Here is a 12,411-nt window from a genome sequence, read left to right as displayed (position 1 = left end):
ATTGTCCTTGGAACCACATTGCTCAGAATGGAGAGAGTAAAAAAGCGAGACTGGTATCCTGGTTCCTTTGAGGAGAAGAGAGTGAGTCCTCTCTCTCTGAGCTAGGAAAAACAGGTGGTCTTACTCATAATCCTCCCTCCTGCTAACTTGGGAAAGAAATTTCATAAAATCAAGAAAACGTGAGCCTTTACACTTGCCATGAGCCCAGCTGCAGCCCTTCCCTCTGCCGCTCCAAATTCTGCTCATTCTCCAAGCCCAGCACCAAGTCCTAGGCTTGCGAGGCTTCCCTACGGACACCCATCATGGCTACGTTTGGAGTCGGACAAGTCCCACTTTTTCAGCCCTTGCTATGTGCCAGCCCCCTCCAGGTACGCCGACATGTTATCACGGGCATAGCTCTTTAAGATTTCTGACATCCTTGGCAGGAAAAGAGTCCACCAACCTTCCAGATACAGCAACTGAAGCTCAGACAAGTTAAGTAATGACTTGGACCAAGTTCTTTTGGTTTCCAGGATCAATGCACTATCCAGGCTGCCTCCCTCTGATCTCTGGTGGCACTTAGTCTACACCCTTTGGATGACCCCTAGCTCCTACTGCAGACCGTAGCGTGCGCTGTCTGCCTGTGCAGGCCAGTAGCGGGCACACAGTGCTTGCTCGGTAAGTTGTAGAAGGGTGTTCCCCTGCATTAGTCCGGCCTCCCCAGCTGGTCTGTTAAGAGCTTGATGGCAGAGAGGATATTGAGGAAATTCTCCCCGTTTCTCTCTTTCCCAAGATCCCACGTGGATCCCCTGAAGAAGGAAGCACCACCAGCATTTCTGGCTTCCCTCTCCACCCCCACAGGAGATGTGGTGTCTAATCGGACCTGGCAGAGATCAGTACTCTGAAGGGGCCCCGACTTCCTGGGGGGGCATCAAAGGCAGGAATTAGGCTCCCTGCAGTCTCCTTTACTTGTGGGGTGCTGGCACCTCTGGTACCCTTTTCCTCTCTTTTCAGCACCTCCACCTGGGAGTCCAAGGGCAGGTTACATCAGCTGGACCCTGTGACCCCCTCATGGCAGAGAAGGCAGGAAGCCTTCCTTTGGACTCAGGCCTATGTCGTGTGCTTTAGAATTTATCAGAAGTCGTGGAGTTGGGGAGTTACAAAGTGTTTACCAAAAAGGTGCTTCACCAGGTGAATAAAGGCTACTTGTCAGTGTCCTGAGGAGAAGGGATGAGGGTACAGTCTTGATTTATGTTGCATTCCCATCCCCCTGCAGAGCTTGGACCACAGTTTAGATAAGTGTTCAATAAAACCTGCACAATGATAGAAATAACCTCCAGCATGGTCCTGCCAAGCCAACCCATCATGACTGTCCCATCTTTCCAACCTGCTCCTCCCAAGTCTCTGACTCCTCTCGGTGACAAGTGCCATAGTCTAAATTTCCCTGGCTAGAAGTCTCAGGAATCTGTAAGCTCCCCTTCTTGTTTGCAGGCCTCTGACAATCAGTTGGCCAGCCCTGTCAATTCTGCCTCCACAATGGCACTCCCACCCAAAGAATGCCTTTCCCATGCCAACACCTTAGCCTTGACTTACTCTGTCTAGAGAAACCCACCGAAGCATAAATTCTGGGACGAAACCTATGACTTCTCCATCGTCTTTGCATTCCCCAGCACTGAACACAGCACCGGGGACACACCCAGCACTGAACACCGCACCGGGGCACAGCAAATGTTGACAACCCGGAGCAACTGGAAAACCGCCACTGCAACAGTCGTAGGCCAGGAAATTCTAAGAAGGACGGGGGAATGGGCTGCAGCGTTTCTTCTTCCTAATGCGACGCTGACTATCAGAATCAATCTGACCCCCACACTCCTCGGCTGCCTGCGCACAGCTACACCTCACATCTAGTACAGGGCGAGTTAATTCCACTTTCAGTCAGTAACTACCAGCCTGGGACACACAGTAAAAGCCCCAGAGAGCTGGGCCTCAGGAGAGCTTGACCTCCGATATAAAGGGCCTGGTAATTTGTTCCAGACTTCAGTCCAAAACCTCAGTTTCTGATGACAGTAAGTAAAGAGCTTGTGTTGTGTGTCTGTGTGTGTCTGTGTGGGTGCATGCGTGAAGGAGGGTGGAGGGGAAGGAAGGGGAGACAGGGAAATGACACCCCCTCCTCCTTGGAAGGTGCAAGGTGGATCTCCTCTTCCCTGTATTCCCCCGGGCCCGATCTACCTGGGGAGCCACCCAGGAGCCACCACAGTGGGAAACTCCTACAATAACTGCCACTCACACATCCCAAGCAGCTACAAACCCAGAAACACTCAAGCACTGCATCTGGAGCGGACCTCGACTGCAAGGGAGCCAGACTGTCCCCTGGACCAACACCTAGGAACCCCTGCCAGCTGCTGCTCGGACTCACTCGAGTTATTTCATTAACCTTACAGCGAACAACCCAGCATTTCCGGTGATTCAACTTTCCATTATGTTGAAAAATCACAGCGGTGATGTTAGAATCACCCCGTTAACTGAACACATAGTGTGTGCCCAGTGCTGTGCTGGGGTGGGGAGGGCAAAGATGACGGTGAGTCAATTGCTGTCCCCCCACCACTCCCCTCCCACCCGCCCACCCACCAACCAGGGCTTATGCTTTGATAGGTGTCTGCAGAGAGTCAAGGTAAGCTGAAAGCAAGAGGGTAGCAAGGAAAATGGGATTCTTTATCCACAATGGCAATTGTGAAGACACAATCAATAGGGTTTAGCTCCTGAAATCTCTGGGAACTGCACCATATATGGCTTGGAAACTCCAAGTGCCTCCTTGAAGAAGTCTGTTTCAGACATGCATCAATCTCCATTTTCTTATAGGAAACTTCCAGGAATTACGTGAAAGGATAACGCACCAAACTCCGAATTCCTAGCATTATCTAATGATATTCACACTCTTTTTCTTTTTTGACCAGCTTGCTGTCCGAGAATGTCCATGAATAGAACTTTTCTCCTCCTTACAGCCATCCTTTACTGAGTGATAAGCATCTTGGGGAGGAGAGAGAGAAGAGAGTATATAACATGTATGCAGGAAATGCAATGGAGGGAAAACCTAGTGGTCCCCAAATTATCTTGAGTCAGATTTATTCAAAAGGGGACCCCCCCCTTAAACCACAATATGGCTCAATTTACAATAGGACCTAACTAGGGAGGCACTAAGACAACTTCTAAGGACTAAAAACTACGATGTCTACAGCTCCCCACTCCTCCCCAAACAGCAGCCAGACGTTACCTTGCGGAGAGAAGGTTTACTACAGCAGTTAGCACTAAAAAAAAAAAAAAAGCCAACCGACGCAATAAACTCAGTTCATTTAATTTCAAAACATGAACTCACTACTATCTCAGGAAATATCACCTTACTCTTTAGATTAAATGTTAGCCCAAGTCTAGGAGGCATTCAACAGTGAGAAAGTAAGTACTTTAGTTGGCTTCTCCAGGCTCAAGTTTCACCAAAACAAGTTTCATACAAAGATTAGCCAAGTACCGGGTAATGGGATATGGCAGGGTTACATCATCTGTGGCCCGTTTCCAAAGAAACATGGCTTTTCCAGGTGGAATTCTAAGTGCTCCCTTCTTGTTCTGTATAATCTTTGTTATACCAGTTTGCAGGGTGGGTAATGGTAGATGCATTAAAACCAGTTACAGGACAGGAGACCTTAGGCAGGTTGTTACATCTCTCCGGGTCCCTGCTTCCTCCATTGTGAAGTGGATTATTGGGGGCCACTGGTCATGGGCCCCCTCCTGATCTAACTTTCCAAGATTGTTAGTCCCGGACTCGACTGTCTAACTCTTTCTGCGGCTGCCCAGTATGAAGTCCCCCATCTGAGCTTTGAGTCCAACATTCAAGCTCCGTGAGTCTTATTTTCTATGAGTATGGATGGAACCACTGCTTTGCTAAGTTTCCAATCCTAACATTAATGAATCCACCTTGCATGACCCTAACCCCTTCCCAGGCACAGTGAAAGGTACGAAAAAGAACAACTCTTGCCCTGGTGACTATGACGATGATGATGAATTTTTATTGACAGTTTGCGAGGTGTCAGGCCCTACACTGAATGCTTTACTTGCCACACCTCATTTAATTCTCACAAAAACCCTTTACATATGCATAACAGATGAGGGAACTGACACGTGAAGAGATTAAATGATTCACCCAAGATCTCACAGCTAGAAGGCAGCAGAACCCAGGACGTGAATCTGGGTCTGTCTGACACCATACTATCCTTTTATACAATGTCTATATTTGGAATAAACAATTTTAAGTATAAAAGCATCTCACTTTGCCCAGGATAGGCCTGTTTTACTCCCATATTCCACTGTAATTATTGATAGCACCCCCTTTCACTCTCAGAAGTATCCTGGCTTAGGTAATAAATGATACAGGCACATAATGCCTCCCTGAGGAGTGATAGTAATGACTACAGTCAAGTCACATTTGCAGGGAAGCCTTCCTCAACCATCCTATATCAAACAGTGACCTCTCACAGACTCCCTATCCTTCTTACCGTGCTGTATTTTTCTCCATAGCACCCAGCACCACAGAAAAGGAATATGTATTTTGTTTATCATCTGATTCCTTCACTAAAAACAGGTATCCCCTACTACTAGAAAGTTCGTGTTACACCACCATACTTTTAGGAAACACCTACATTAGTACCTGTTTTCACTAACCAAGAAAATATTTGAAGAGGATTTTCACTTTCACGAAAAAAGGCAAAAGGCGAAAATAGCATTCCGCAGTTTGTTTTGCACCGAGCCCTCAGAGGCAGCACCTATCCAGAGCAGCAAGTGGCGCCACCAAGCTCCCTACCTGGGAACTACACCCAGCCTCTCAGCATCAAGCCCCATAGCTTTGAACTGCGTCTGGGAGCATCTGTGCTCTATCTCGATTTATTTTGTGTGTGTACTTGCAAGATGTGTCTTAAGGTATCAGAAAAGCCTAAGAGAGGTTGTCTTTTGGGTCGGGGAACCCTCAAAAAAATTTCCATACAAATGAATGACAATTGCTTCTTCACTTTACATCATTTTGCCGTCAGAAAGGTTTTCCTGGAACTCCCTACTTGCACACAGAGGGGGGAGCCTGCATAAATTCCATGCAGGCAAAAATTTCTTTTTGTTTAGTAGCACCCCTCCCATGTAGTAAATGTTTCATCATTAATTACATCAATACTTGTTGAATGAATGAATGTACCATCATCATCATAACAAAAGCTAACGTTTGTGAAGCACTTACTATGTGCTGGGGGCCGCTCAAAGACAAATATTTTATCAAACAACCCCAAGAAGTCCCAGTTTGGAACAGGTATCAGGACGATGAAGAAACAGCCTCAGAGTGATGAGTTCGTATTTGCTAAAGGGAACGCTGCAGCCCGCAGCTGAGCTGGGAGGGGACTGAGCATGTATCGTCCTAACCTCTGCTCTGGCAACACACACCAGCAGCTCAGGGTTTAGGGCGGTGGTGTGGCCAGGCAGGGCTGGACAGAAGAAAGGGGGACTGGATTTGACCTTCGGAAGACAGGACAGCACCTGGACAGATGGAAGAAGCATTTAGTCCCAGGGAGCAGTGAAAGGGGNGGCGGTGGTGTGGCCAGGCAGGGCTGGACAGAAGAAAGGGGGACTGGATTTGACCTTCGGAAGACAGGACAGCACCTGGACAGATGGAAGAAGCATTTAGTCCCAGGGAGCAGTGAAAGGGGAAATCACAGGGCTGACCATGCTGGTTGGAATGAACAACCTCTATCTGGAGGCCCCACACTGTAAGATTTAAAACACTGCTCGTGCCTAGAGGGCTTTGTGTGCCACAGAGGAGTCAGACTTCGTTCACTAGTGAACAGGATTCCACAAAAGGTTTCTGACCAGGAACAACTTAGTCTGCAGTCCCAATTCCAAACTTCGTTAACAATGCAGGAGAAGCAGACAGGAGCTCCAACGGAGGACCAAGGCTCGCCCCTGGACCCCCTGCAGGCAGGGCGCACACCGAAGCTGATAAAATCCCTGTTCGAAGCACCTGTCTTCCTGTAGATTTGTTTGCGCTTAGGGTCCTCCCATGTTCCCTGTGAGCACGCAGTCCTCTCACTATGACAAAGATCCCGTCCACTGCAGGTGCTTACTCCTGTCCCACACCACCGTGTCATGACCATGTGCAGTTAATCTCCGGTGGCAAGGACAATGCCTTCCCAAATATCTCCATCACACTTTCTTGTTTCCCTGTTTAAATAATCTCTACCAACTCATTCTAACCCCTCATCTCGGTTCATGGCCTCTTAGCCTCCCTGGGTGCATCTCCTATGACATCACGTCTGCAACATCTGAGTCAAAGAGAACAAGCCTTGGGAAGAGCCTGTGTGTCACCAGCCAGGAGCATGAGGCAGTCTGGTCTGTGAGTCCTGGACAAGCCGACAACCCTAGAGACCTAAAGAAAAGCTTAGCCATAGAAGCCTTCTTGGTGGCTGGCAACACGTGACAGAAGCCAGACACAAAACCAAAAAAAGGAAAAAAAAATATATATATATGTATATTTTTTGTTTATTTGTTTTTGCTGAGTCCACACAAAAACAATTGCATAAGTAATGCCAGACTGCTGTGTCACCAGGCGGACCAATTATAAATATGTCTCTATAAACAGAAAAATGAAGGAAAATGTGTTACCTCAAAACGTCATCTAAAGGAAGCCACTTACTACTTTCAGAGTTTTTCTTTCTTTCCTTCCCAATATTTAATTCTTTATTTTCCCAGTAATGAACCGGAGTCAAACCTTCCTTATATGCTTTGGTTTCAATTCCAAAAAGTGTATCAGGGTTATGATGACTCACTACCCACAGCAGAAATGCATATGGGTACATTCCTGTGTATTTCAACCTGGTTTCTCCAGGAAAGGATGGAATTTCTTCCCTTGAGATTTTCTGTAATTAACAGAAAATGGACATGATTTCAGTACCTGGGAGATTGGTAAAATCTATGCCAGTCATAATTAATGGAAAGCAGGGGAAAGTTCTACAAGTCCCTGAGAATGGAAATGACTGATATTTTCCAGCAGAAGAGGGGAGTACCTCCAGATGAGTGGTAAACGAGATTTATTCAGAAAAAAAAAAAAACCAAAAAACTAGAAGTTGTTAAGAGGAGAATCAGTTTACACACAGAAAGATGAGTCATATCTATAGGACCACAGTATGGTAAACGTGGAACCAGGGAGCTCAGGACCTGCGGAGTCTATGGCGTGCTTGCCTTTGGGAGGCAGCATTGTAACTGCAGAAAGCCAGCCAGGGCCCTTTAACCCACTGACCTCTTTTAATCTGCTTGTTAGATGGGCCCAGGGGGTCTTTGACCAACCTCTGGGGGGAAAGGTCAAAGGTCAGAGGCACATTCCCTGATCATCATTATTCTCAATTATTCTTCATTCTGAGCCACTTTCTCCTTCATTTTGAGGAAGGGCCCCATTAAGTGTTTTCCAGGACACTGAAGGGCGATGACCCAACCCAGGCCTGCTCACTGTATTCCTTTTCCTTTCCACCTCAATCACAGCATCTTAATGACCCAAAGGGGTGCCCAGGGGGTAGCAACTCACAGAGAAAAACACCCAGCCCTGTACAGCACAGTCATGTTCATGTATCATACACTGAGCTCAGCAGAAGAGCCTGCTGCTCTCCAGGACGTACCCAGAAGAGTTCAAAAGAGGAGTTCAAGGCACAGCCTTTGCCATCAGACAAAGCAGAGTGTCTACAAGTTTCTATTCCTGGAAACTTAGGAAAGTCACTTAACTCTCTGAGGCTTAACGTCCTCATCTGAATAATGGGGCTAACAATAGTTTCCACTTCACAGGGTTATGGAGACGATAAGTGGAATAAAGTGTAAATTAAAGGCCCAGCGTATGTCAGTTATTAATATGATTATTTTTAGCAGTACTATATTTTATCTTTCTTTGATAAATATAATGTATGGTCATTGGCAAAATCTGGAATATAAGGAAAAGTATGGGCAAAAGTAAATAACTAAATCCCTGGTAATCTCCCCCCAGAGCTCAGCACTGTTAACACTGGGAGTATTTCTGTTGTGTCTTTTCTCCATGCGTGGAGATATGCAACACTGCTGGGCCATCTTTTAATCCTAAGATCGACCATGCAATGCCTGTCAGCTACACTTCCTACCAATTCTCACAGTAAGAGGCTATGCAACTGGCCTCGGTCACACGATAGCACTTCCTGCGCAGAGCTGGGACTGCAGGTCTGTCTGGCTGGGACACTTAACTGTGTGCCCCAGGACAGGTAAGGCTGCAAGGGTGGTCACTCTCAGGCCCTTTTCTCTTCCCCTTCTTCTGCTCTGCTGCTTCTCAGATAATAAGCTGCTCTGGAAGGGGCCTCATTGCTTCTCCTAGCCCTGCCCAAACTGGAAGAATCTAAAAGATGGGAACCAAGGGGTGATAAGGATGTCAGAACCACCCATGTCAGGCTCTGGGGGTGTGCCCCGAGCTTACCCCTCCCAGTGGGTGTTTTAGGCCTGAGCAGTCAGCCCCTCTCATTTCCGTCAAAGGTCTGGCTGACCCTGTCGGGTCGGATTTGGACAGAAGTAGGATTCGCTGGCTACTGCCTTCTAGCCTAGGTGGGCAGGTGCATTTCTGACATTCCCCTGCAGAGATAACACACTCAGATTCAAGTTTTGCCTCTGATTACTCCTGGTCTTATTTTGATCCAATTAGCCTTAAAATAGAAGATAAAGTAAAACCTTTGGTTCCATTAGTCAATCAGAACAGTGAATTTTCAAGCTGTGGGTGAACTGACTTCATGTTTACTGAACTGCATCAGTGATAAAAGTTCAGACACTCACCTCTGGCCCCAGGCCGCATTCTGGGATGGTTATTCACACACAACTGACTTCCAAGATGTTCCCAAAGAGCTTCCTACTGAGGGCCAGTCATGATTCAAAGGTAAGAATGGTTTATCTTCCCCAAGCTCATTAGAAGACTAAACCACTCACCCAACAGCACAATGGAGAGAAAATAATCATCATCACCATCATCATCAAACAACAGGTGTTTCCAGTACAGACATCCCTGTTTCAGACTCTGCTGGATTCTGTTTCTGTAGTCTCATTTTATCTTTTCACAACCTGGGAAAGAGGAAAACTGATTCGAAGATTAGTAAGTGGCCAGGCTGGAATTCGAACCAAGGATCATCCAAGAGCGAAGCCTTTTCTGAGGAGCACAGCCTCCCACCACCACCAGGCTCTGCGCACAGTAAGTACAGAATAATCGATAACTGGTAAATCGCCCAGTCAGTCAGTGACCAAACAAAAGGCAAACTAACGATGTATCTACTAATGGTGCGGCCATGCTTTCCAGGATTCTGCAGAAACGCTGAGACCCACGCTTGAGGATAGCCGAGGCTATGTGAGTGTGGAGATGCAGTCATCACCTTTCCTGCCTGGGGTCTGGAGCAGTGGGGAGCACAAGGACACTAGCTGCTGCCTCCCCAGTGCTTCCTGGTTCTTGGAGCTCCTCTGGTCCCTCCCCCACCCAGTAGGGGAGTACTCTGGTGGACCACACCTACCCTTGGGTGGTCCTCACAGTTAATTTGAAAAGTGAGACCCAGGTCTAAAGACCCAGACAGACCCAATAAAGGCTGACCTTCAACCCACACGGGGGAAAGCTCCCTCCATAGGGTAAAAAGGCAGCTATACTGAAGCAATGAGGACATTCCAACCCTTACCACAGCCACCTGCCACCAAGCTCTGTCCCCTGGGATCCTCCACGTTTTCCCTGCCTGCCAAGTCATTCTTTTTCTTTTTTTCTTTCTTTTTAATTCCCCCTTAGAAGCATTTAGGTCTGGCACCCTCATGTTAGCTAGTCCACACCAGGGCCCACCTTTCCCCGTGCTACATGCTAGAGTGGCGTCTCAGGTGTAGCTTGGAGAGAAAATGTGTGAAACTCTGGGCTTTCCCACAGCAGTCTGGTTGGAGAAAGATTCCAGGAAAGGATTAGAAAACTGCAGTCCTGACATAGCACAGCAAAGGTGCATAACGTCTGCTAATGTTACAGCACGTTAAGAGAAACTGTAAAATAGTAGCTTTAAGTTAGACAGGCCAAACATAACACAAGAAGTATGAAAAGCAAGGTGCCATTTTTTGAACAAATAAGTTCATTATACGAAAAACCAGCCAAGGTTGTTTTTGCATCTTGTTATCCAACGCAGCGCCTGGGACTTTTTTGGTAGCATCTTTATAAAGCACAATCAGTACAAATTCCAGTTTATTAATGATACCTATTTCCTTACTGAGCTCTTATAATGTGCCAGGAAAATTTCAAATATGGTGTCTTATCCTCACACCAGTAATACAAGGTGAGAACTTGCCCCATTTTACTCAGAAGGAAGCTGACACCCAGGGGGGTAGCTAACTTGGCCAGAGCGCTGGCTGACTTCAATGCAGAATTAGGGTCCCCTCGAAACCATCAGATAGAAAATAAATCACAAAAGCAAAACCCAGAGAAGAGCCTTCTGATTACATTTTCTCCTTGGGCTGAAGAAACAAGTCAGGCTTCCTGGGGCAGAGAGGAAAAGGCTGCTCTCCTAAGCCCTCCCAGGAGTGATGAGCAGTTATTTTTGAAAACGGAGGAGGGAAAAAGTACCTGCAGCCTAGATGGTTCCTGCATGCTAGAAAGGAAACTAAGCCATTGTGAGAGGCGGGAGAACAGGACTCGATGCGTATTCAAGCTGGGCTCACGGTTTTTTTTTTTTTTCCTCCCCCAAACAAGCCAAACTGCAATAGAGATCAACAGCCGCGTGCATCCCCAAGTATCCCAACACAATGGGGGCAGGGGTGCACACCACGCTGACCCGGGACGGTATTGAGGGCGCAGACCTACTAGCAAAACGCAAACCCCAGCATGTGCAACCCAGGAGATCCCCAGGAATTTGTAGGTGGAAGGGACCAGGAGAAATTGCAGCCCATGCCCACCCCCTCTTCAATCGCTCACACACACATACACATACCGACTTTCCCGGTTTAAAAAAAGCTTGAAGTCTATCTTCAAAATAATACCGGGAAACACCAAGTACGAAATGCATTTCAGGGGCTTTCCATCATGGGAGACAATTCCCAAAGAGGATGGGGGAGCGGGGTGGGGATAAAAAGTGGAACAGTGCCCCCCGGGAGTGAGGGGGTCTGCAGTCCACCTTACCAGCTTCATGGTGGTGTTATTCTGTTCCCAGCGCCACAGCATCACGCTCATCTTACTTCAGGGCGAGGAGGGAAGGGGGGTAGGAAAAAGGAGAAAAAGGGGGAGGGGGCCGAAGCACCTGCCCGCGCGCCCNAAGCACAATCAGTACAAATTCCAGTTTATTAATGATACCTATTTCCTTACTGAGCTCTTATAATGTGCCAGGAAAATTTCAAATATGGTGTCTTATCCTCACACCAGTAATACAAGGTGAGAACTTGCCCCATTTTACTCAGAAGGAAGCTGACACCCAAGGGGGTAGCTAACTTGGCCAGAGCGCTGGCTGACTTCAATGCGGAATTAGGGTCCCCTCGAAACCATCAGATAGAAAATAAATCACAAAAGCAAAACCCAGAGAAGAGCCTTCTGATTACATTTTCTCCTTGGGCTGAAGAAACAAGTCAGGCTTCCTGGGGCAGAGAGGAAAAGGCTGCTCTCCTAAGCCCTCCCAGGAGTGATGAGCAGTTATTTTTGAAAACGGAGGAGGGAAAAAGTACCTGCAGCCTAGATGGTTCCTGCATGCTAGAAAGAAAACTAAGCCATTGTGAGAGGCGGGAGAACAGGACTCGATGCGTATTCAAGCTGGGCTCACGGTTTGTTTGTTTTTTTTTTCCTCCCCCAAACAAGCCAAACTGCAATAGAGATCAACAGCCGCGTGCATCCCCAAGTATCCCAACACAATGGGGGCAGGGGTGCACACCACGCTGACCCGGGACGGTATTGAGGGCGCAGACCTACTAGCAAAACGCAAACCCCAGCATGTGCAACCCAGGAGATCCCCAGGAATTTGTAGGTGGAAGGGACCAGGAGAAATTGCAGCCCATGCCCACCCCCTCTTCAATCGCTCACACACACATACACATACCGACTTTCCCGGTTTAAAAAAAGCTTGAAGTCTATCTTCAAAATAATACCGGGAAACACCAAGTACGAAATGCATTTCAGGGGCTTTCCATCATGGGAGACAATTCCCAAAGAGGATGGGGGAGCGGGGTGGGGATAAAAAGTGGAACAGTGCCCCCCGGGAGTGAGGGGGTCTGCAGTCCACCTTACCAGCTTCATGGTGGTGTTATTCTGTTCCCAGCGCCACAGCATCACGCTCATCTTACTTCAGGGCGAGGAGGGAAGGGGGGTAGGAAAAAGGAGAAAAAGGGGGAGGGGGCCGAAGCACCTGCCCGCGCGCC

General features: G+C 47.6%; 1 protein-coding gene across 8 annotated transcripts in view; it reads right to left on the bottom strand.

Moving 5' to 3' along the window:
- NAV2 (neuron navigator 2) overlaps positions 1-12,411 on the bottom strand; it is a 385,459-nt gene that overhangs the window by 308,769 nt on the left and 64,279 nt on the right. Inside the window, exon 1 of one of the 8 annotated variants that reach the window (XM_034646089.1) lies at positions 11,189-11,298. The exons of the other annotated variants lie outside the window; for them this stretch is intronic. Within the exon in view, the coding sequence (XP_034501980.1) occupies positions 11,189-11,239 (51 nt within the window). The 5' untranslated portion in view covers positions 11,240-11,298. Of the gene's footprint in view, positions 1-11,188; positions 11,299-12,411 lie in introns of those variants that run through there. 8 annotated transcript variants of the gene reach the window in all.

This window comes from Ailuropoda melanoleuca, chromosome 16, assembly GCF_002007445.2.
Source record: "Ailuropoda melanoleuca isolate Jingjing chromosome 16, ASM200744v2, whole genome shotgun sequence".
Lineage (NCBI taxonomy): Eukaryota > Metazoa > Chordata > Mammalia > Carnivora > Ursidae > Ailuropoda > Ailuropoda melanoleuca.
Note: the sequence above shows the minus strand (reverse complement) of the source record. Positions and strands in the feature narration are given on the sequence as shown.